At 40.8% G+C, this 26,164-nt stretch overlaps 1 protein-coding gene across 2 annotated transcripts in view; it reads left to right on the forward strand.

The window, feature by feature from the left end:
* CUNH12orf56 (chromosome unknown C12orf56 homolog) overlaps window positions 1-26,164 on the forward strand; it is a 96,755-nt gene that overhangs the window by 59,197 nt on the left and 11,394 nt on the right. Inside the window, exons 4-9 of one of the 2 annotated variants that reach the window (XM_004700806.2) lie at window positions 2,733-3,135; window positions 7,657-7,730; window positions 15,947-16,091; window positions 19,163-19,269; window positions 20,256-20,345; window positions 25,781-25,904. In XM_004700806.2, the coding sequence (XP_004700863.1) occupies window positions 2,733-3,135; window positions 7,657-7,730; window positions 15,947-16,091; window positions 19,163-19,269; window positions 20,256-20,345; window positions 25,781-25,904 (943 nt within the window). The remainder of the gene's footprint in view (window positions 1-2,732; window positions 3,136-7,656; window positions 7,731-15,946; window positions 16,092-19,162; window positions 19,270-20,255; window positions 20,346-25,780; window positions 25,905-26,164) is intronic. The other variant, XM_045292933.1, reaches the window with a different exon arrangement.

Genomic DNA, 26,164 nt, shown 5'->3' on the forward strand with positions numbered 1-26,164 from the left:
TCCTATCTGTACCAGTGTACCTCCTCTGGTCTAGCCAGTCTTGCAAGATAGAATTCGAGTCATGGTAGTGGGAGCGGGGAGGAAACCTTTAGGCATACAACTCTTATCACAATTCATACATACATAGATTGTGTCAAGCACATTTGTACATTTGTTGCCATCATTATTCTCAAAACATTTTCTTTATACTTGAGCCCTTGATATCAGCTCCTCATTTTTCCCCTCCCTCCCCACTCCCCCTCCCTCCCAAGCCCTTGATAATTTTATAAATGATTATTATTTTGTCATGAAAGACTTAAAAAAAACAAACGATTGTAAGCATGATCTAACAAGTAGGAGTGAAACAAATGAAAACATAGGAAATCTCAACAGACGAATTAGGAGATATAAAAAGAGACCAAATTAAAAAAAGAGAGAGCGAGAGAGACCAAATTGAAATTTTAGAACAAAAAATATAATAAAATAACCAAATTTTTAAAAATTCCCTGAACGAATTCAAGAAGAGTAGAGATGGTGGGTAAAAGGGCCACTAACTCCCTCTGGACAGCAGAGAGAAGAAAGGCAGAAAAAGGGATCAAAATTTCAGGAAACAATAATACAGGACAGAAAGGTCTAAAAGTCATGCCACCACAGACCCAAGGAGAGGAGAAAGAATATAGTGCTGAAAAATAGTGGCTGGAATCATGGCTTAAAGCTTTCCAAGTTTGTCAAAAGGTATACCCTGAAAGATTCAAGAAGCTCAGTGAGCCCCAAACAGGATGAACTCAAAGAAATCCACCTTTAGACACATCCTACTACTGAAAATAGCAACAACACAGAGAAATATTAGGGCTGCATTACAGTACTGCCAAAATGCACATGACCTAGCTAATGTAGATATTAGAAGGAATATCTAGTTTTTAATACATGTACTAAGACATACTAGAGGTCATAAAGCACATGGACTCAGTACTCAACCTACAAAGTATTTTCTTAAAAGAACATATGAGCAAACCCAAAGAAAATAATGTTAAGAACAGAAATCAGTTCAATAAAGAACAATGAAAAGAGAAAATTCTAAATGTGTTCTCTTTAAGACAGGAATTAAGACTCATCCTTATAATATCAAGGTAGTCAGTGTGCAGAGCACAAAAAACTCAAAAGATGGCAAATATTATGTAGAGAAAGGATGTGGTTTCAGTGAAATTAGCTGTGATGTTAATGCACAAGTATTCTCTGCGGAGTTAAATGGGGTTTGCCTATCAAGTGTCATATTCACCCAAGTTCTTTTAAGCCCCACCTTTGGGTTCCACATTCTGAACAGTGTTGATGCAGCAAATACTTCCCAGAATTAATATATTTTTGTGGCAACATCATGAAAACTGTTAAGTAAAACATAGTTGCTACCTAAGTTTTCAACAAGATTCCGTACTAACTAAAGGCTTAAATAATCAAATTCAAAAGTCTATTCAATTCACCTGAGATTTATTTGGAATTCCTTTAAATTATTAGAGTCTTTTATGTAGTTTAAAATATACTAAACATCCACATAAAGGTATTTGAGGGAGAAAGTTGGAATGTTGGCAGAAAAACTTTAAAAGTCTTAGGAATGGTAGCCAAATGCAAATTAACCAGAAATAAAGCCAAGACATTTTAAGGGTTGCTATCTAGGCTATAATAACTCAATTTCTGACTTAAATGCAACTTCACTCACTTTAGGAGGTAAGACATACGCTTCAAAGGGCTTATCGGACGAGTTCAATTCCAAGCCCAAAGGACACCTAAGAAACAGCCTCAGGAGTTCCACCAGTCTCTATCAGATTGATGTCTGGTCTTTTTTCATAATTTTACCAGTTTTGATGCGCGTTTTTCCTCCTACTCTATCAAGAACCTCCTCTTGTGATCCCTTTCAGGGCTGTTAAGAGTGGATGCCAGGCACCATGTAGCTTCTCTGGTTTCAGGGTCCTAGAGACTGATGTTTACATTGTCCATTGGATTGTCTTTCTGTGTCTTTTTTAATTTCTTTAAAAAAAATCATTTTATTGGGGGCTCATACAGCTCTTATCATAATACGTTCATACATCCATTGTGTCAAGCACATTTGTGTCATTTATTTTCTTTACTTTTTCTTGCTCCTGATGGAGATAATGAACTACTTTTCAATTAGAGAAGTAAGAAGAATTTCAAATGAAGAGAACAGATTAATTTAACCAAGTGGCCTATTTAACTGGCAAATCTATAATATCCATCGTGCTTTTATTTATACTGCCAAATAGAATTTAGAAATTCATAATTCCTCAAATAATATTTTTTCTATAACTGAGGAAGTAACAGGCACATCATGTGAGATTTTATTTAACTCCCTGAAGTCATTTTGCTGGTTTCACATGAAACATACGTGGTGCCAGAAAGGAGCATTATAACATAAGATAACATATAATCTATATACTAATTATTAACTTGTCAATCCATAGAGGGAATTTGGGGGGAAATGTAAGAACAAAGAAAAGCTATCGCTCAGCATAGTGTTCTCAAGGTTCATATGTGTTGTAGCATTCACTGGGCCTTCCTTTCTCTTGAGGACAATCATATTACCTCTTTCCCTTAGCAAGCATTGTTAAAAGTGAAAACACTCATTTCTTACCATTTTAAATTAATGCAATCGGGTCACTGGTTTCTCTTTGTTCCTTATTGCTAAATCATGAAATGCAAAGCGTTCAATATCATATTTAACATTACATTTTACTTGACAGGTACCACCAAGAGAGCATAACTTCCAAGGACTCAACCATTTGTCCTTCAGAACGCAGGACGCTACCCCTTCCAAGCCAAGACGCCTTTCGACCCCTACCTATCCCCTCCAGGGGGAGCTGTCAATCCACACCAGGCCCGGGCAAGGCAGTCACTGAACCATCTTGCAAAATGAACATAAAAGAACCCCAGGGACTTGGTGATCACAAAGACTCTCTACATGAAAGCCCTTTCAAGTGTACTGGGAACGGAAATGAGTTTTACTTAGGAAATTCCTCCCCAGCCCCCCTTTTACAGAGCCACCCAAACCTTGAGAAAAAGGAGTCTGAACTTCATTTGTATATTGTTTCCACAACCTCACCAATATTTCTGCTCTTAAGAAGTTCCTGGAACAACTATATTATAGTAAGTGTCCCCATAAATTAACCTCACCCCGAGTGTTGTTTTTTTAGTGCAATGATGTCTTCCCTGATCATCTGCTTATTTTGGAAAGTGATCCTTGGAATTTACTAAGATTGTGAAAGACTAAATGCACTGGACACCTGGAGAGATGACTTTATTTAGGCTATTGCAACTGGGAGAATACTCCTTAATAAAACTTTTTTGAGAAGGAAGGAGGCTGACAATTTTCTGGAGACAGAAAAACCAGGGTCGTGGGTCTGTCTCAGGAGTCACAAGAAAGGGTGGAGCAGGTCTTATTTCAGAATGTTTAAGAGCAGGCTGGTCTTCGCAGTTAACTGGGGGAGATTTCTCAACTGTCCCTACTTTTAGGGAGCACAAGGCTCAGAAAAAGTTCAAATTGTCAATACATTTCTATATTTTAAAAAAAAGTCTCTATATATGTATGTATATATATATGGCATTATAGAATATAGGTCTATGGGAGTCATTGTCATCGTATCAGATGATTTTATCTAGAAATCATTTAGTCTGAGTCTCTTATTTTATAACTGAAGAAAGAGAGGCACCAATGTCTTAAGTACTCAAAATTACAAAGTGAGTTTAGGGGTAGAGTCAGAACTCCCATTTAGAAATCCTTATGCTACAACAGAATTCGTTTTTAAAAGCAATTTATTAAAGAAAATATTCTTTAAATTATCTTCAGAATATGTACTTCTATTATGAGTCTTTTAATATAATTATTTCAGAAATCTGGAAAGCTATTTCATTCAGAAAAAGCTAGGAAGTGGGAGGTTTTAGAAATGGCTAAGCATTGTGGGAAAATATGAAGAAATGCCATGGGGGCTTCATCTGATCTCCTCTGACCTCACTGGGGGAAAGGAAAAGGCTCATTTCCCATGAGGTAGAGGTTCACACATTCCTCCACCTTCTCTATTCTATTCTTATCTTCCACAGCACTCTACTTCTCTGCTGGGTTCAATAATCCTTTCAGTGGCCACACAGAACCTACAGTCAACATTCATGATTAAGGAAGTTAGCAGGATACAAGTCAGGATCAGAATCATTAAGTATACAGTTCTTTAGTCCTCAGTGCTCCTTGTCAGCCAGGCTGGTAGGCACTTTCTGGTCCTCAGCCTCTCAGCGATGTAGTCTCTTGTCCTCTGCCCTGATTAGAAAAGTACTACAAAGCTCCTTTAGCTGTGGCAGCAAGCTTCCTGTCCAAACTATACCCCTTCTGTGGTCTACTGTTCTATGTACCATTCCATGTGCCACTGTGTACTGCCGCCGCCTCTCTGTGCAGGGATCTCAATTATATTCCATTTTCAATTCTTCTTTCTTGATGGCCATGAGAGTCTCTATTCCTGCTTTTGAAATTCCTCATTTTATACCCAGTGGAAGGGCAAAACTGACCAGTCTCTGAGTCAGAATCCTCTACACTTTATTTGCATGCTTCCATCTAGTCATTTGGGGATATTACAAAGACTGTTTGACTATGCAAAGACATTCAACTGTGTGCATCATAATAAACTGTGGGTAAACTTGATAAGAATGGGAATTCCAGAACTCTTTATTGTGCTCATGAGAAACTTGGATATGGATCAAGGGGTAGGTGGGCTAATAGAACAAGGGCATACTGCATGGTTTAAAGTCAGGAAAGGTATGTATCAGGATTGTGTCCTCTCACCACACTTGTTCAATCTGTTATACTGAGAAAATCATCAGCAAAGCTAGATTATATGAAGAAGAATGTGGCATTAAAATTGGAGGAAGACTTATGAGGGGGTGTCCCCCAAAAACTGGAATTTTTTTTCAAAGCTATGTATTTAATATATTTTTAAAACAACCCCTTTAAAAAATACTTTCAAAGTACTCTCCATTACACTTAATACATTTGCCAAATCTGAAATTCTATTCTTGGAAACATTTTTCAAACGCATCTGTTTGGCTGACTGACAGCACCTCCCTTTTCTCCTTCACCTCTACTATGTCATCAGATCACTATCCTTTCATGTCCCTCTGCATCTGCAGAAACAAAAAGAAGTCACACGGAATGAGGTCAGTTGAGTAAGGTGCATGGGGCAAGAGAGACATCCTGTTTTTCTTTGCCCCTAACTGGCACACTGAGAGGGCTGCGTGAGCAGGTGCACTGTTGTGGTGGTAAAACCAGTTACCCGTCTGCCACAAATCAGGCCTTTTTTGTCACACACTGTTACACAATCTTTTCAGAACCTCTAAATAGAAAGCTTGGTTAACAGTCTGACCTGGTGGAATGAATTCCAATGATGAGTTGACATTTTGTCCATTCAGGAAGTTGATGGATGTCCAGAGTGAGGTTTGTCATCAATCAGCTGTTTTGTGAAACAAGAAAACCACTCATACACTTGAGTTTTTCCCATAGCACTGTCCTTGTAAGTTGTGTTCAACGTCACAACAGTTTTTGCAGCATTTTTCCTGAGCAGGAAACAAAATCTCACAGTTGCACTCTGTTCTCTTAAATTGGCCATCATCAAAAACAAAGTTCAAGAGAAATTGCTTTCACGAAAAAACTCACTGTAACCAGAGAGACTCTACCCACGCGCAATGCCACTGGGTGCACTAACTCAGAGCAAGTTGTTCAATGCTCACCTAGTGGGAAAAATGCATGCTAAGAAAGCTCTGATCCACCCATTGCAACTCCTTTTTTTGGGGGGTACCCCCTCATATTAACAACTTGAGGTATGCAGGTGCTACAAACTTGCTTGCTCAAAGGGAGGAGGAATTGAAGCACTTGCTTAAGAAGATCAAGGATTGTAGCTTGCAGTATGGATTACAACTCAGTATAAGGCAGATCAAATTCCTCACAACTGGACCAATAGGTAACATTATGATAAATGGGGAACAGATTGAAGTTTTCATGGCTTTTGTCTTACTTGGATCCATAATCAATACTCATGGAAGTCAAGAGATCAAGAGATGCATTGCACTCGGTAAATCTGCTGCACAAGACCTCTTTAGAGTATTGAAGATCAAGAATGTTACTTCTAGGACTAAGATGAGCCTGACCCAAGCCATGGTATTCTCTATTGCCTCATACGCATATGAAAGTTGGACATTGAATAAGGAAGACAGTAAAAGAATCAATGCATTTGAATTGTGGTGCTGGAGAAGAATATTGAAAGTACCATGGACAGTTAAAGGACAAACCAATCTGCATCGGAAGAAGTAAGACCATAGTGCTCCTTAGAGGCAAGGATAGCAAGACTTGTCTCACATACTTTGGACATATTATCAGGAGAGACCGGTCCCTGAGAAGGACATCATGCTTGGTAGAGTGGAGGGGCATCAGAAAAGAGGAAGAGTGTCAACAAGACGGATTGACACAGTGGCTGCATCAATGGCCTCAGGCATAGGACTGTTGTAAGGATGGCACAAGAGCGTGGAGTGTTTCATTCTGTTGGGCATAGGGCCACTATGGGTTGGAGCCAACTTGATGACCCCGAACAACAACACAGAGTATGGCTAGAAAAACCATACGTTGTAATTTCACTTCATTGCAGGCTATCTTTATGGCTCTTCTAGTCATTGTTCCTTTTATACTTGAAGGTTTAATTTCCCCTCTTTGAGTTACATTTTCAAATTAGAATTCTAGATTTACAGTGAGCCGAAACATTTGGATTGGACAGCTTTTTAACGAAAAAGACCCAAAACACTTAGAGTGTTGTTTGGGTGAAAGTTTACAGTCTCTTAGTTCCCCATCTGACAGTGGACCTTCATTTTGTGTTGTGGCATTAGTTGGATGCCCTCAATATAACAGGGCTCTTCTCACTTCTTCCCTGGGTTCCCAGTGTCCATTCGTCCTTCCTGCTTTATGAACTTGGTTTTAGGCAAATGTAGCTGCCCATTTGGTCCTTGTGTGCTTGTTCTGGGAAATTTGTGTAGGACTTGGATAGAGCCCAGACTTCCCTGGGATCCCATTCTGATATTAAGTAACAAGATAGGGGTAAGCGTATAAGGAGCTGTAATTCAGCAACATCTGCTCTGCCAATGCCACCTTGCAGGCCCAAACCACCACATCATGTTGAATTGAAGTACACGAAATGGTCCTTAATAACAAATGAGAGCTATTTTGTGACATGCATAAAAATATCCTTATGACTACTTTATTATGTTATTGTATCTGGAAGTGTTTCCTTAATGTTTTTTATCTGTGGAAAGATATACTATAAGACTTCAAAAGGTTCGTGAAAAACATTCATTATCTTTCAATTCCATTTGTCCACGAACTTTTCGACTCATCCTCATATACTATAGATTAAAACAACATTTTGACTAGCTGGTATTATGGAACTATACTTACTCGTTCTGATTTACATACATATTCTACTCAAAGACAGACTTTAGGAACAAGTATTTTGTAATTTTGCCTGTGGATTTAGGGGCCCGTTCAGTCTCCATGGCTGCAAAACATCTAGAGTACATAATTTGAAACAAAGGGACTTTTTTTTCAGCAAAAATTCTAATTATTTAAATGTTTCCCTGTTTCAGAAAGGCACCCTTCTACAAGATCCCCTATATGCTAGTGGGCTCAGTTCTGCGATGGGAAATCACAAGCCGTATAGGTAAGGCGTGATGATATTGCTCTCTCCCCTATTGCCTATCACATTAATACTTTCCCCCCAACTCTCGCCTATCTCCCCTATCACATTAATCCTTTCCCCCCAACTCTCTGTCTGAAGCAAACTCAATTACCAATGGAAACCACTTCTTGTATATCTCACAGGACCTTTGTGCACCTTTATGCGCAGATGCATCTTCAGCATCTGCCTTCTGAATCCAACTTAGCTCTTGTGTTTCCTAACCGCGTACATGCTGCCCTTATTCCTGATGGCCCGTGCCACAGTCCTGGGCGTCTGCTTTAAGTCTTTTCTCTCCTTTACCACCTCTCACATCCAGCCAATCACCACATGATTTACATGCTTCTTTAACTGGATAGCACCTTCTTCTTCCCACTGCCACCAGTTCAGGCTGAATCACGGAGCTTTTCTGCCTCCACGTTTGCCCCTCTCCAGTCCATTCTCTAGTGCAACCAGAAGCACCCTTCCAACATGTAAATCTGAACACGCATGTCTCCCCAGTAGTCTTCAGGTGAAGTCTAAACTCTCTTATAACTTTCAAGTAGCTTCATAATCTGTCTTCTTATTTTTCCATTCTTAACTATTGTGTCCCCATGCCCACTTTCTGCCCCAATCTCCCTCTTCAAGTAAACTCCCTATTACCAGAAGTTCCCTATTTCTCTGCTGAGGCCTAACCTATGGTAGGCCCTATTCCAAAACCCTCATCTACAGTCTTCTTCCCCTTTCTCAACAGCTTCAGTTCATCAAGTCTTAGCTCATCAACCTTTTCTTCTGACAATCTTTTCTTGACCTTTCAAAACAAAGCACATCCTGTGCTTCCGTGTCTTGCAGCACTTCCCAGCCATGTCTGATTATTTGCTGCCCCTTTCTGCAGTGTGCTTCTTCAATGGGGACACACTGTCTGCCTTTAAGCCTTTATAGGATGAATACATAAATGCCATCGAATAGAGGCTGGAACTGGAAGCTAAGGAGTCTGTACCTTATCACAACTTTTGTCATAGTCTCATTGTGCTTTTATTTAATAGTCTGCCTTCTATTATATTGATGTGTACTTACATTGTGGAGTACTTGTAGTTACTTGTGCTCTGACTATCTCTTTCAGTAGACTGTGAGCCCTGGAAGGCAAGGGGGAAATCTTAACGTTTTGGTTTTTTTAATCTTCTTTAATCAAAACCATCCGTTGCACATAGTAACCACTCAGGGAATTGGCAATGTCAACTATTTTGAGGCAAAGTAAATCATAGGTTTAAATTTTGAGAAATGTATGATATTGAGTAATACTAGGACAGTTTAGGGAATGAGCTAAAATTAAGTTAATTTTAAAACATGCATGTTCATTGTACGCCAAAAAGGAACCATGTTTCCTTAGAGGAATGGTTGATTCTGAGCCTAGAGAAGAAGATATACAAAATGAGCCCCAAATGGCTTAATATTCTGGAAAGCAAACATTAACTGGGCCCTAGCTAAAGGACCCAGGGACCCACCTTTAGGGGCCCAAATGGGACAACTTGAGCATCAGAAAAAGAATAAATGAGGTGATTGAAACATAATAATTACATAAAAATACTCTTAAGAACATAATAATTACACAGCTCTGTATAGTGATATGCCACAGAAAGAGCTGCCTAACACACCCAAAGGAATAAAAGCATGTTGAACTCTATTAGATGTAAATATGGCACCAATCCCTTATTCTGCAGACTGGCAAGCAAAATAAAAGAATTAAGGATTTATCCTGTATTTCCTGTATGAGCTGCACTGCAGCAGCACTAGTTGATGAGGGAAAATTCCTTTTTACAGCGTTCCAGTTAATAGGTGTGGACAGCTTAATAGAATTAGGAATTTTAGAATTGCTACTTTTCAACCGCTAATGAAAACATTGGACAAAAAGGTGAAGTGGAACTGCACATTGAAGGGATTCTACGGCGAATGACCCAAATGATCTTAGCATGACTTAGACAGGACAATTAGATTTTGTGTGCCCCTATTTATTGCAATATGAAAGGCAAAGCACTATCTATGAAATACCTTTTTAAAAACAATTAAATTGAGTTTGCCTTAAGAGTGTGAGTGTGTATTAGAGATTAGGAAAATGTTCACAAGATTTGAAACAAGATTAACACAATGAAAATTACTGAAGTTGAAGATTTTTAAATAGAAAGTTATGAAGCTGGGTGATAGCTACAATAGGATTCCATCTTTTTCTCCATGTTTGGGTACATTTGAAAATTTATATAATTAACATTTCAAAAAGACTTAAACACCTAAGGAAATATAACAATTTATTCAGACCCACATTTTAAAAAATCACATAGGAGTAGCCTTCAAAGGGTTTGTGGAAAAATTCCATGATTTTCTAATTCCGTATTTTTTGAAGTCCCTTTGGACAGAAGACATTTTAAAGACTGTCTAGGTCATTTGAATATGAACTGGGCACTAAGCAAAACCAACACTTTTGTTGGTATGATGATGATATTGTAAGAACATTAATTTCATTAGATTTATTGGGAAAATATGTTCAATTTATTATAAATAAATTTTATTTAGAAGTGCTTTCTGAAGGATATAGGAGTTAAATGACATGGCTAGAATTTCCACATGTTTTCAGATGTTTACTCTTAAAAGTTTACACTAAAAAGTAGGGTACTTTTTATTTTGGTACTTTATTTCATTTTGGTACTTTATTTAAAGTGGTTTAAAGCTAGTTGTATAATAAATTTGATGCTAATTTTCTGTATATGTGCCTTGATATTTATTCCAGAAGTAAATAAAAAGAGTTCTGACCCTCTCTTGTCTCAGGAAAAGCACACTTTGTGTTCAGTTAATTGAAAGTGTATTTAACATGCCCTGGGAGGGACCTCAGTGAACCCTAAGAAGTGATCTCAGTTTAAAAGGAGTAAGTAGATGTTGGGTTTTCAAATCAGAACTCTATCACAAATATGACAGTTCTATAACCTGACCATTGTAAATGTAGTGCACAGTGCTTCTTAATTAACATATAAAGGCTTTCTTTTTGGCTATAAAGCATTTGCAAAACTAAGAGCTTATGAGATCAAGAATCCTTCTGGTAACTTCATGTTGGTGAATTCCTGTTTTCCACTTGACGAACCACCACTTGTCTGTCAGTTTGTTTTACTGTGGTGCTTTGTGTGTTGCTGTGATTGGAAACTGTGCCGCTACCATTTCAAATCCCAGCAGGATTACCCAGGATGGGCATGTTTCAGCAGAGCTCCCAAACTAAGACAGCTAGGAAGGAGAAATAAGGAGCCCATTTCTGAGGAATTAGCCACGGAAAACTTCATGGATAGCAGCAGCAAACATTGTCTGATATAGTACCAGAAGATGAACCCATCCCATTGGAGGGCGCTCAAAATATGACTGGGCGGGAGCTGAGCTTGTTGTTAGGTGTCGTTCAGTTGGTTCTGACCCATAGCGACCCCATGCACGATAGAGTGAAACACAGCTTGGTCCTGACTCCACCATCCTCACAATGGTTCCTGTGCTTAAACCCATGTTGCAGCCACTGCATCAATCTACCTTCCTTGAGGACCTTCCTCTTTTTTGCTGTCCCTCTATATTACCAAACATGATGTCCTTCTCCAGGGACCGGTCTCTCCTGACAATATGTCCAAAGTATGTAAGACAAAGTTTTGCCATCCTTGCCTTCATGAGCACTCCAGCCAAACTTCTTTCAAAACACCTATTTCTCCTTTTGGAAGTCCATGGTACTTTCAATTTTCTTCTCCAGCACCACAATTCAAACACAGCATTTCTTTTTCGGTCTTCCTTATTCAGTGTCTTACTTTCACATGCAGATGAGACATTTGAAAGTACCATGGTTTCGTTCAGGCACACTTTAGTTCTCAAAGTAACATCCTTGCTTTCCAATATTCTAAAAAAGATCTTGTGCCCTCAGTTTACCCAATGTAACACATCTTTTGATCTCTTGACTGCTGCTTTCACAAGCACTAATTGTGGATCCAAGCAAGACAAAATCCATGACCACTTCAACCTTTTCATTTTTCATGATGTTACTTACCTATTGGTCCAGTGGGAAGATTTTGGCCTCCTTTACATTGAGTTATATTCCATACTCAAGGCTGTAATTCTTGATCTTCACTAGCAAGTGCTTCAAGTTCTCCTCACTTTGAGCAAGTAAGGTTGTGCCATCTGCATCAAACACACATGAGTCGTCCTCCAATTCGGAGGCCACATTCTTCCTCATATCATCCAGCTTCTCAGCATAGTGACTGAATACGTATGGTGGGAAGATATAACCCCGACACACACCTTTTCTAATTTTAAACCAAGCAGACTGGACAGCACTACAGCATTTTTGTTATATTAATATATATACGTGATTTGTTTATATTTAAGTTACATAATAGAGTTTTCGAGCATTATGCTTTTCTTTTGTAATTTGGGCAAAGGAAACTTGCCATGTACATAAAAGCAAATACTCCCTAAACGTTCAAATAAATTGTGATTATAAATCACTTATCTGTAGAAATATAAAATGCTTAGTCTTATCTAAATTTGTGAAGTATATGAGACCTCAATTTATGTATGAACTGATGTTTTAGGATGAAGAAATTCATGTGCTTTTTCCTATTACCTTTTTAAAATAAAAATATTAGTTTGGTATCACAGCCTATTAGAATAGGTAACAAAGGATTAAAAATAGTTTGTTTCTGTTATAGAGCTGTTAGATATGTAAATGTGCAAAGACCAAAATGTAGTGAAACAGAATATACTTATTGTGAGTAGATACAATTTGAATTAGGCAGTATCAACCCTAGTTATGGAGAAGGTGCTCTAGAGAGAGGAACGTGAAGAGGATGTGTGGTGTCCAGAGAGGGTCAGTGTACATCCCCAGTGTACATCCCCACCATATTGGTTTCTCAGAGCATGGGAAGGGCTTCAGGATCAATCAGTTATAACAGGACATTAATGACATCCCATATCTCTCAGCCAGAGCCTGGATTTGCTGCTTCTAGTAACTGGCTGCCCATCGATAATTCTCCCACTCAAAAAAAAAATGCAAACAAACAATGCCTAAGGCAAATCAACTTCTGCTAGGCTGCTTTTGTTTGACCCAGAAGATGCAGTTTTTTAAAAGGCTCACCATTCAGAAAGGCACCTGGATGGGCTTTCTTGGCATAGTGGGTTATGTGGCGATGATAGTGGTTTAAACCTACCAGGCGCTCCTGAGGAGAAAGAAAAAGCTTTCAAAGACAGTGAGGATTAAAAAAAAATTTTTTTTAAACAATTGACTTAAGTGCCATATCTCCATAGAGCCAGCAATCTGGATTCCAGGAAAATTAAAAATGTTTTTTTTTTACAGATCTTAATAAATTGCTGACTCCTAATGGAAAATAAACTGGAAAGCCAATTTAAAAATAATTCTGCTGATATGATATTTTACCTGAACTTTTGCTTTTCTAAGCTTATTTGTTTGTGAAAGCAGCATTTCTCCTGGTTTTAGAGTTCTCAGAAAGATGGTGGATTTTATAATAATCTTTTAAAAATGTCATGATTGGAGTTGAGTGTATAGGGAAGTGGGATGCCAATGCTTATGTATGTATTTTACTTAGACAACATTTATTATTTACTGTGTGCCAAGCCATGCAGCAACTAAGTAAAGTATCAAAATAGTATAACAGAGTAGGTACTATTACCATGCCTATTTCACAGATGTGGAAACAGAGGTATGGAGAAGCCACACAAGTTGCCCAAGATAATTCCCCGGGGAGAAGAGGAGGCATTACACTGTGTGACCCTAGTCCCTATGCTCAGAATCATGCTTTCTTGCCTCTATGCTTCCAACCAATTATTTCTTTTCTAGAGTCTTTAGTAGAAATAAATGCTCTTTTTTGTTCTTTTCCAGAAAGCCATAAATTTTGTGACAATGTTTTTTCATTTGGTAAAGAAGAACATCATAGGTTGTTTGTTTGTTTTTAAATTACCAGGGGGGGGGTCGTGAACCCGGACCCAAATTTCATTTGGTAGTATGGGATAAATGGCTGTTATTACAGGTTAGTGGGGCAGGTGGTAAAAATGATTTCCCTTTCTTCAATAACCCTAAGAACATCGGCCCAGTGGCGGCAACAATGGGTTCAAACAAGAGGACTTGTGAGGATGGCAGGAGCCGGTTGTGTTTCATTCTGCTGTACGTGAGGTTGCCATTAGTGGGAACTGGCGCAAAGCCCCTACCACCACCAGCACACAGGACACACAACTTTTCTCCTGCTGCTTTGCATCCGAACTGTCTGCCATGAGTTGTGTACGCTCTCACAGGTTACTCCACTTCTCTGAAGTCGTGGGAAAAGGAAGGTGCTTTACCACTCTCCCTTCACTGGGGACAATGAGCTCATCCGTAAAATGGACTCAGCCCAGAGGCGGCCCGCATTGCCTGTGCTCCATTCAGGGTCAGTTGTTTTGGCTAGGCCAGTGGGAAACGGAAGTTATTTAACACGGGAATGTTACTCAACGTTTTTTGAGAATCAGCTGAAGGACTGGGGCCAAGACACAGATAGCTACTGTAGGGTGAGCTAGGATTAGTGTGATATGAGAAATGTAAATAAAATGCTTGGGCAGAGGGCCTACCTTCAGCTGGGGGGCTTACCTCACTATTCTTCAAGTGAGGACTGTGGGGTAGCAGCCCCCACAACCGAGTGGGTCCAAGGGGGGGTTGTGTAATTGAGGAGTAAAATTCAAGAGACATCAGACAAGATAAAGCTTGCAAATGCTCACCTCCGGGACTGCCACGACTTGAGGAGCCAGGCCCACGCAGAGAAAGCGAATATATTTCCAACCAAGGCTTATAGACACTAGGGAGGTGTGCAAGCCCCCCTAATTACAGGTAATGTAATTACACATGTAACAAGGTGGGCTGAACCCTAACCCTTAATGTCCCTGAGTACATTGAAGGCGTAACCTAACCCCAGTGCCGGGGCAGGTAAGGAGAAGTGGCTGTCTTCAGAGCCTGGAGAGCAGTAGCACTTGTCTGCTCCTGTAGTTGAAGCTGCCGGCTGCATAGCAATCAGCTGTGTGCCTGTAAGAGGAAACTTTTATGGGAGGAGATAGTGGGGAACAACATTAATTATGAGAATGTGATTGGGACTCACCTCCAACTCGCAAAGGTGAAGACCTCCTTCCATTGCAGAAACCCTGCCTGCCAGGTTTCTTAATACCTGGGAATAAAGGATTCATCTGTGTATATATATACGTCTGTGCTGGGGTCGGGGGGTGGGAGGACTTCAGGTGGGATCCTCAGATGCATGCAGTAACTCTGACTCTGTGGTGTGATAAGGGTTCCGTTTGGGGCTCTCTGATTTTCTCCAGGAGAGCCTGTGGGGCTGGGCGCCAGTGGTGGCAGCTCTACCACACAACGCAGCTGCCTTTTCCTCTGAAAGGGCAGGCGGGGGATCAGAATCTGGGTCAACTTAGATTTTGTGTTGCTTTATGCTCTTTATGGCAAGGAATGCAGGCTTTTCATGTAAAGTAGTGATTTAAAGTTTTCTTTAGACTTCTTTAAGCAAAGTGAGAGTTCCCTGGGTGGCACACACAGCTGTGCTTAATCACTAACCTGCGCTCTGCAGTTTAAATCCACCCAGCAGTGTTTCCGAAGGAAGGCTTAATGTTCTGCTTCTATAAAGAGAAAAGGTTCGGGAGACTGTGGGGCGGTTCTGCTCGATGGCACACCAGGTCGCTGAGAGTCAGCATGGGCTCAATGGATAAGCAAAAAAAAAAAAAAAAAGTTGATTTAAAGAAAAATTGTTAAGCAAAATCATACCCCCAAGCAAACTGACTGCCTTCTAGTTGATTCTAGTCAGCTCCACATGGTTCATAGGTTATGGTAAGTGGCAGGTAAGCAATTGGGGTTCAGCAGACTCCGTCCGCCAAGTTAGGCTATGAGAGAGAGAGAGCTTTAGTGGGGACAGTGAGCACATTCCTTGCATGGGCACAGCTTGAGTAAAGAGGTATGGGTAGATAGTGGCTTTAGGCCAGAGTAAGAGGGGTGTGTGTGTGAAAGGTTCAATTTGGAGGATCAAGGCTCATGTAATGACAAATAGGGCTAAAAATGCAAATCTGTTAAAATTCCATTAGTAGTAAAGTTTTACAAACTTGTCCATAAGAGTTGATATTCCTAAACTGCCATTTCTGTCCTTTTTATGGAAATGGTTTTTTTGTTTCTGTAGATCAGAAGAGAAAATTAAGCACTTCACTCAACTTAAATCGGAGATCGTTCTTAAAGACAATACCCTGAGGAAGATGTTTGATTTAATTACAGAACTTAAAGTAGCAGCTCAGAACAACTTCATTCTGAAAAGGCTTTTCTGGAAAGTAAGTGCTTTGGTCTTCATTGTTAAAACCTGTTTCATCTGTTTATCCAATGCAGCCATTCAAGCATGAATTAAAATATAAATAAATGTGTTGCATGTTGATGCTATACTTCAAAATGTTGGTTAAATTTATGTAACCATGTTGTGTTAGTCTGTGTGTTTGTTCGGGTAGACCATAGAAACATTTGCTTATACTCATTTTATCTTCAGCCATCAGGGCAGGGAAGGTGAACATCGCAGAATACCATGTTAGTCGAACAAATTGTTCTTGTGTTGAGGGAGTACTTGAGCAGAGGCCCAGTGTCCATCTACTACCTTAATATTTAACATATAAATATATGTACATAGATCTATTTCCCTATCATTATATATAAATATATTTACATAGGTACATGCCTCTATAAATGCCCTTTGCTTCCTAGTTCTTTATTTCCTTTTACTTTCAGTTTGCCCCATCCCACTATCGTTTGCCCTTCATTCCGCTTTCGTTAATTCCTCTTGGCTACATTGCACTTGACCGAGGAACTCTTTAGGAGGAACTTTATGAGGAATCCTTTGATGGTTTGAGTGAAGTAGGCAACATTCACATCATAATGCTAACCTACCTGAAACCCCATTGTTAGGGCTGTTAGACCGATGATAAGTGGGGGCCCTGGCAGTTAGTAGGGAAAAGGTACCATCTAGGTAGGCCCAAAGCAACACACAAGAGAGTGCCTGCTTAGCTGAAGCAAGGCCATTTGGGGGAGTTAACCGCCTGTCCCTACATAAGTGTTGGTAAGTGTTGGCCATCGTGATTCTATGAGACCGAGGACACTTGCCCGGGAAGGTCTCCCAGGCTGGAATCTTTATGGGAACAGATTGCTAGGGCTTTTCCAATCCTGTGGAGTTGCTGGTGGGGCTGACGGGCTGACCTTTCTGGCTTGCACTGAAGGGCAATTTTCTTCCTTTCTTTCAAATGTGACTTCTGGAGATCAGCCAACCTAACTCTTAGTAGATTACAACTACCCCATTGCAGCTTTAGATGAAGGTGTGGAGAAGCCCAACTGAGGACTGGCTTGGCGTGAATGAGGCCCAGTTGAGGGAGGAAACCCCACCTAGAGCCCAGCTTACTGCTACATTTGACGGGCCAATGATGCATCCTAATTTTGACCAACAAACGCAGACAGAGTTGTCGTCATTTCAATGAGTAGTCGCCAAGCGTACAATCTGCGGACCAGTCCAGCCAGTCTCGCCCATGTCTTAGATTCTGGGTCTTTCCTAAATAGGGTTTGCCCAAGACTAGGATGACCAGCTCTCCTAGTCCGCCCAGGACTGAGGTAGTTCAGGTGGAAAGGCCAAAGAAACTGGGCTTATTTCTCACCCAGATCGAACTCCCCAGTCCATCCCACACATTGCATCAGCTAGATCTATAGCTACAATTGTGTGTCTTGTTTGCTTAAAACCTCTTGTGGCTCTACCTATTACATTCAGCGCAAATATTTTGGCTTTGACATTGAAATGTCTTTCAATAATTACTTTGCCACAAATTCCAAATTTGGGCAGGGTGGGCTTTGTGTTAATAGGTGGGACTTACCAGAGAGGGGCCAACATTTGGGTAGAGCAGACACCGGAAGAAGTAATCCAGTTGTAGCTGCTTATGGAGATCGCATGAAGGGAGATCACTCCTAAAGAGTGTGCAAAATGAGTTATAGCAGATTTCTGCACATAGGTATTATACCCAGGTGATGGCACAGATTTTTTGGCCCCATAAGGATCTTGTTTAGAGTTTAAGAAACTCAGGACGTGGGAGGAGGATGGGTGAAGACAGACAGGGAAGTTGACTAAGAATAGAGTCAGTCCATGCGAGAGGTCCGGAAAAGAACTCAGGAAGAAAGAAATTACGGTGGATTGGCCTCAAAGTCGGTGTGTAAAACCACTGCCCTGTGCTCATTTGTCAGGGCACTAGCTGAGCCCAAGCACTTGTGAGGGTGTTTGGTGCCTGGCTGTATGCATCTTGCTCCTTTTTCTCTCTTCCCTTCCTCTACCTCATGCCAGACCATCTGAATAAGGACGTACACATACTTGTCTAAACAGAGATTGTGGGTCAACAAGTGTTCTGGGAAATAGGTGAATAAAGAAGAATTAGTGAGAGAAGCCATTACAATACCTTTCTCATTAGAACCAGCTTGCCTGGTTTCATGGGCCAGTGCTTGTTTCCATGGTCAATTTCTCTCATAAGACTGGCTGGGGACATAAAAACACCGGTTTCTCCACTTTTAAGTCGGTGTTTATGTTGGCAGAGATGGAAGTTTACATTCTACTATCTAACGGAAGTGGCAATATTGTTCTGGATCTTTTGCAACGTCTACCGGTTTGTTTGGTCCCTGTGAGTGTTTTTCCCTTTGCACTTGATTTTGCCGTGATTAACAACATACGCAGCAGCAACACAGACACCACGTGCTGCGGGGCCGCGGGCTCCATTCTCCGTTTGTGCAGACGATCTCCCGTTGTCGGCTGTATCCCACATAGATAATGAAAAGAACGAACATAGTGCTCACAGAAGACTTATTTTTTTAACTAGTCAAGCTAAACTATTGTTGGGTTTGACTAAGCTGCAAGGGGATGCTTTTGATTTACGCTTTCCAGGTTACCTCAGGGTGATAATTTCAGGAGTGCATCTACCTTCCATTCAAGAGCCTTTTCATTTCCTCACCAAAGACAACGATTTGGGATAGGCAGGAATTATAATTGCTCCCATTGAGTATTTCATCTTAAGGTGGCTAAAGCCTGAGATGAGACACCTGCTTCTGGATGAACTCCAGCAGTAATGAGTGAGCCAGGCCCGGCACGCCCCTCCTCGCATCAGCCCTGCCCAAGAGCCCCTGCGCTGTGCGCCAGCATCGTGGGTCCTGTCAGTGGGTGTACAGGAAAGAATGCTTTCACTTTGGATTAAGCTCAACCTGATGAAAGAGATTGCATGTCACTGCCACCTCAAGCAAAGAAGAAAGCCTTTCTTGGTGTTTTTAGTATAGAAGGATAGAGAGTATTAACAGGCACTACCTTAATCATCTCTTTTCCCACTTGCTTTCACAGGCCAGTGACCTCTTCTATTTCCTAGTGAACAAACTTCATGAATACTTGCCAGAGTCTAGAGATAAGAGCGCCCTTCAAAACAAAAGTCAAAGGACTGATGAGCTGGTGTAAGGACACAGTGCATAATTATAAATGATGTCAAAGATAAGTGAAAGACAACCAACCAAAAGTCAAACCACTGATTTCAACTCACAACAATCCTACGCAGAGCTTCTGAGACTGTCAGTTTTTAATGGAGCAGACAGCCTCATCTTTTTCCCTCGGAGGAGCCAATGGGTTTGAACCACTGACCTTATTTATGGTTAACAGCTAAACCACGGCACCACCAGGCCTCCTTAAATGGAAGCCAGTGGACAAAAGAAAATGTGTATTAATGCTTGTTCAAGTCTTGCTTCATATAGGTTTTAAAATACAGCCTTTATTTTGGTCCAGTTTTAAAGAAAATTACCATTAAAAAAAAACACTTAGTAATATTGGCTACCTCAAAGGAGAAAATATGGGTGTCTGGAGGGACTGATGTAGGACAGACCCCTTTTATTGTATTCCATATTTCACCTTTGAAATGTTGAACCTTGAGAATATATTACTTATTAAGGAGCCCTGGTGGTGCTATAAGATAAGAATTGGGCTGCTAACCATAAGGTTGATAGTTCAAATCCTTCAGCCGCCCCATGGGATAAAGATGAGGTTCCTATAAAGATTTATAGTCTTACAAACCCTGTGTAGGGTAACTATGAGTCAGAATCACCTCAACGGCAGTTTGTTGTTGTTGTTTGGTTTATTTGAGAAAGAAAAAGAAATAATTAAAAATGATAAATAGTATATAACTATTATTAAAATTTTGGGCGAAATACATGTACAAAAGTTTTGAGGATGACTCCTAATCCCAATATCCAGCTCTCCTTTCATTCCCCCAGGTATTTCTGAGTGCTTTCTAGGTAGCAAGCACACAGTAGACACGTACCCAGTGTTGGCAATTTGTTATATAGAATTTCCTTCCTGTGTTTTTCTCTATATGGATTTCAGGATGCAAGTTGATAATGACTACAGGCTCCCCAAACTGCCAATCACCACAATGCTCTTTGTCTTCTAGGATGTGCATTGAAATTGTCCAGACGCTGGGCTTGATGTTCAGAGAAACAGAAACCGAGTTATCTCGCCTGAACACATTAGCAGCTAAGAAGTAAGGTCCTTCTGAATTTGGGATCTTGTAGTTGCAACCCCTTAACTATTGGTTGTAAAATGTTCTAACTTCTCTGTTTGACTCCTTGTTCTTGTGTTATTTATCTTTCCACTTCCTTCTGTGATACACAGATTAATTGGCTCATGCTGAGCTCTCTCCCGGGAGCCCTGATAGCAGCTTAGTGGGTTATGAATTGGGCTGCTAACTACAAGGTTAGCAATTTGAAAGATGAGGGCTTTGCTCCCATAAAGATTTATAGCTTTTCTTACCTTATAATTAAAAAAAATTTGTTTAAAGAATCAAGTATTTCACCATCCAGCCAAGTACTTTATTTACCTTGAAATCAGGTTTGAGTTGTAACTCGAGAGTTCAGATTTCTTGATTGCAGGCTTCGTGACTTTAAGAGGTACGTGACTGCTGATGTCACCTGCTACCTAGTGTGAGGCTGACTAGCAGATGCAGTTTTGTGGTAGCCAGCGCTGTCGGAAGAGAGGAAACAAACACAGACAGGGAAAGAGAAGGAAATCTGCTGAATGGGAGGGATCTGAATTCACATCCCAACCCCACCCAGAACTCTACACACAGCACTGGTGTTCCTACCCAGCTTCTCATCCAGCAAAAAGGAGAAATACCCTCCCCCATGAGAAATACTCTACCTGGAACAGCACTTTGGAATTGTGAATAAAACCAGAAGACTAGTATTCCAATTAAAAAAAGATTTATAGCTTTGGAAACCCACCGGGGCAGTTCTACTTGGTCCTATAGGGTCACTATGAGTTGGAACCAACTCACTGGCAGTGAGTGTTCTCTCTGCCCTTCTGGATTATGACAGGTATAAAGATTTCCCATAGCAAATAGAGGAAAGAACTGGGAGGCAAAGGACATTTATAGAGGTCTAAATACAGGCATGTATATATGTAAATACATTTATATACAATGACAGGGAAATAGATCCATGTACATATATTTATTTATAAAGTTTTACGGTAGCAGATGGACATTGGGCCTTCACTCAAGTACTCCCTCAACACAAGAACAATTTGTTCTACTAACACGGCATTCTGTGAAGTTCCTCTTCCCTGACATCACTGAAGATAAAATGGGTGCATAAGCAAATGTGGTGAAAAAGCTGATGGTGCCTGGCTATCAAAGATATAGCATCTGGAGTCTTAAAGGCCTGAAGATAAACAAGTGGCCATCTAGCTGAGAAGCAACAAAGCCCACGAGGAAGAAGCACACCAGCCTTTGTGATTATGAGATGTCGATGGGATCAGGTATCAGGCATCAAAGACCCAAAACAAAACAAAACAAACAGAAAGCATATCAATGGGAATGAGGAGGAGGGCAGAGTGGAGACCCAAAGTCCATCAGTAGTCAATTGGACACCCCCTGTCAAAAGGGCCACAAGGAAGAGAAGAGCCAGTCAGGCTGTAGGATAGCTCTGACAAAACACACAACCTTCCTCTTTAATGCTTGTTCCCCCACCCCCACTACCATGACCCCAATTCTATCTTACAAATCTGACTAAACCAGAACATGTATACTGGTACAGGTAAGAGCTCGCAACACAGGGAATCCAGAGCAGATAAACCCCTCAGGACCAATAAGGGGAGCAGCGATACTAGGAGGGTAGGGGGGTGGGCAGTAATGGGGAACCAATCACAATGATTGAGATATGGCCTCCCTCCCAGGGGGATGGATAGCAGAAAAGTGGGTGAAATGATACAGTGGTCAGTGTAAAACATGAAGAAGAAAAAATAATAATTTATAAATTATCAAGGGGATATGGGGAAGGGGAAGGTTGGGGAGGGAGGGGGAAAATGAGGAATGATGCCAGGGGCTCAAGTAGAAAGAAAATGTTTTGAAAAAGACGATGACAACATATGTACAGATGTGTTGGACACAATGGATATATGTATGGATTGTGATAAGAGCTGTAAGAGCCCCCAATAAAAATAAAGAAAAATGAAAAAACAAACACAAATGCACAATAAAATAAAACCTTTAAGACAAAAAAAAGATTTTCCTTAGCATATTTTAATCTTTTGTCCTAGCCTTGAACTTGAAAAAGATCAAATGATCTACCACCCACTAAATGCCAAATTTTCCCCAATGTCCTTGTGTCCTTATAGCCTCATGAAAGTGTTTCCCTCCTTATTATTTTCCTAAGTAGAAACGGCAGTAGTTCAACCTGCTTAGCTTTATTTTTATTGAAATGTGTTAAAATCCTTTCATATGTTAGCACTTTCCTGGTTAAGTCCATATATGGTCACAGCAAGTGACCTAGGATTTAAAAATTCCTTTCCTTAGCCCTCCATAGATGATGATTTGAAAAGAAGCCATTGCTGAAAACAAAGGGCTATAATTAAATAACCACAAATGGAATGTCAATTCAAACCCAATATCAGGAAAAGCTTCTAAATAGAGTGTCCTGTTGATTTTGGGAGGGAGTTCTAGAAGTAAGAAAAATCTGTAAATAGATCAAGGTCTGATTTGTCATCTCTAGGCGTGTCCTTCAGTCAAGACCGATGGGGTACCATGCTCTGGCCCCCAAGTCTGTCCTTTGTACTCCCTTGGGGGCTCTCTGCTCTGCTCCCACGGTTGCTTTGCCGCACGCTTTTTGTGGTTTGCCCAAATTAATATTTTATTTAATACAAGGCACAGCATAGACAGAATGAAAAAAACAAAATCCCTACCATGGTGTCAAATCTGACTCATAGCAACCCTACAGGACAGAGCAGAAGTGCCCCTTTGGGTTTCTGGGGCTGTCAATCTTTACAGGAGTCAACAGCCTCATCTTTCTCCCCAGCCGGTTCAGATTTCAATAAAACATTAGCCAGTACCCTGTAAGACATATCCTTCTTTTTGAGAAATGTGCTCCCTGGCATGATGCTTCTTCTCCAGATCTGAGCACTAGGCCGACCTTTTCAGTTAGAGAAAGGAAACCACACAAACTCACAAAGTCTGTTCTGCCACATGGTGACCCTGCGGCATAGGCTGGAAGTGCCCTCCTGGGCCCGGCTGAGGCTGTAACTTTACAGGAGTGGAAAACCCCGTCTGGGGGGTTGTCTTTTTAGTCAAGTTTTAGTTAATCGTGGGCTTCTAAAGCTGGCAGTTCACAGTGATGATTTCAATAAATACAAAAAGACTAAAAATCCTCAACAACAACCAAAATAGAAGCCTCAATATTACTGGAAAAAGAGACAGTCTCCTTTATGCCCTTATGAAAGGAATACTATAGTTCTTGATACTTTTTGTGTAGTCCTATTTTTAAATTATTTTATTAAAGCTTATGCTTTAAGGCAGCGGGTCTCAACCTACGGGTCCCGACCCCTTTGGGCGTCGAATGACTTTCACAGGGGTCGCCTAATACATCCCGCATATCAGTTATTTACATTATGGTTCCTAACAGTAGCAAAATTAGTTATGAAGTAGCAACGAAAATAATTTTATGCTGGGGTGGGGGGGGTCACCACAACATGAGGACCTGTATGAAAGGGTCGCGGCATTAGGAAGCTTGAGAACCCCTGCTTTCAAGCTTAAAGCTACTCTGCTATTGTCTTTAGTTACTCAAAACTCACCGCCGCTGAGTCAATTCCAAGTCATAGTGACCCTGTAGGGCTGTCGCTGTGGGTTTCTGAGAATTTCAACGTTTCCAGGAGCAGAAAGCCTCCTCTTTCTCCCAAGGAGCAGCAGCCCAACGTGTGACCATGGCACCTCCACGTGCCCTTGTCTTTAAGGCAGCAACTGGGCTTTCTAGTGGCCTGCCTTCAGTTCCTCTTCATCCATAGGAGGGAGCCTCACACGTTGATGGAAAAATGGAATCAAAAGATCATGGAAAATGTCCATGCACTCTTGGAGCCCCTCAGACACGGGCTACATTTTACATGCGAAGGTGGAGTTATAATTTCACTTCTCAGGGTGTGCGTTTTGAGTTGTGATTTTTTTTCTTCAAATAAAAGGATATATTATTCAAACGAGGTAATCTTTGAGTGAGTAGTTTTTAGTGTGGGTTTGTGGACATTGGCCTTTGAGAGCTAAGACGTGAGGTTTAATACTAGTTTTATTAACTAGTAGCTAGGGATGTTCTCCATGAGCCCTGGGGCTGGGTCAGGTAAGCGTTGGTCTGGAAACGGCACAGTTGGCGGTTTAAGCCCACCAGCTCTGTGGAAGAAAGATGAGGCTTCTGCTCCCACAAACATTTAGAGCCTCAGAAGCCCTATACAGCGTCTCTCTGCATTGGGATTGACTCTAAGGCAGTGATTCTCAACCTTCCTCATTCCGTGACCCTTTCATACAGTTCCTCATGCTGTGGTGACCCCAACCATACATTTATTTTCGTTGCTACTTCATCACTCATTTTGCTACTGTTATGAATCGGGAGACCCCTGTGAAAAGGTCATTCGACCCTCAATGGGGTCGCGACCCACAGGTTGAGAATGGCAGCTCTATGGGGTGAGTGGTAGAGTGGTGTTCATGAGGGAGAAAGACGAGGCTGCTTGCTTTCAGAGATTTAGTCTTGGAACCCCTAAGGAGCCGTTCTATTCTGTCTTAGAGAGCCACTGTGACTTGGAATTGACTTGATGGCAGTGGGTCGGGTTGGGTTCAGTGGTGTTGAGTAGGCCTGGGGACCCAGTGGTTAAGTGCCATCCTGCCGTCCGAAGGACAGCCAATTGAAACCACTAGTTGCTCCATGGAAGACAGAAGTGGGAGTTGGCTTGCATCAAGATTGCAATCTTGGAAACCTTAGGAGCAGGTTCTCCTTTGCCCTATAGCATTGCTATGGACCAGAATGGACGGGATGGCAATGGGTTTGATCTGGATTTAGTGGTGGTCAGTGGAGCTTTTGTCCCTGAAATGCCCTGCTAAAGAAGGGTTCAGATGTCCAATAAACTTAGGATCAAATGTGAGTGAGCATTTTGAAGAGTGCTGTGTATTGCGTCTCCCTCCTGAAGAGCCAAACTGTGCATTATCAAAGCCTCTGAGAAGCCTGGTAGTAAAGATAGACTTAGATCACAGAAGCCATTTTGACCTTAATATTGCTCGGAACTAGTAACATGAAAAGCCCTTTGGAAAATATTGCTATAATTGAAATTGCTCGAATGATCTTTAAATCAAGATTTTGAACTGTTTTCCAAGCAATGTAATTCCTTATCTTTTTGAGCAAAATTTATTTTGAGGCCCAAAGACTGAGAAACAATTTTACTTTAATTTAAATGTCTTGTCACTACACATGTACCTGCATGTCCAAGGATTCAAATGTAACTTGGATGGAGGGAAAGGCAATAGATACTAAGGGAGGTCAGCCAAGGGGAAAGACTGTTCTGTGATGCCTAGTGTTACTAAGTGCAATGATATGTGGTCTCTGTAAAGTTTCTTTCACTGCTTGTCTTTTCAGAAATTGACTCATAAATTGCCTTTGTTTATTTTTTTAGGGGAACATTGTGTACTCTTTTGGTCATTTTAATTAGTGAGCCTCAGATTCCAAAATCTTGTCCGATGTTTGATATCCAGCTGGAGACCGATTCCACTTTAGTTGAGATGTCTTTTGATGCTGAGGTGAGATGAACATTTGGCGGGTAGACTAAATATTAACATACAGGAGACTGTCTTTAGTTTAATGTGGACCATGGCCTTGTAGGCTACAGAAAAATTCTATATTAAATCAAAGAGTACAAGTTTTGCCATTGATCTCAAAAGTGAGATAACTTGTCCTTTCATTATTTGTATATTCATCTTTTAAAAACCTGTTTTAGGGAGGGTAAAGGGAGAATGGGTAGGAAAGAGGGAACCGATTACATGGAACTGTGTGTGACCTC

Source organism: Echinops telfairi, unplaced genomic scaffold, assembly GCF_000313985.2.
Source record: "Echinops telfairi isolate 266 unplaced genomic scaffold, ASM31398v2 ScPeMD7_2;HRSCAF=8, whole genome shotgun sequence".
Lineage (NCBI taxonomy): Eukaryota > Metazoa > Chordata > Mammalia > Afrosoricida > Tenrecidae > Echinops > Echinops telfairi.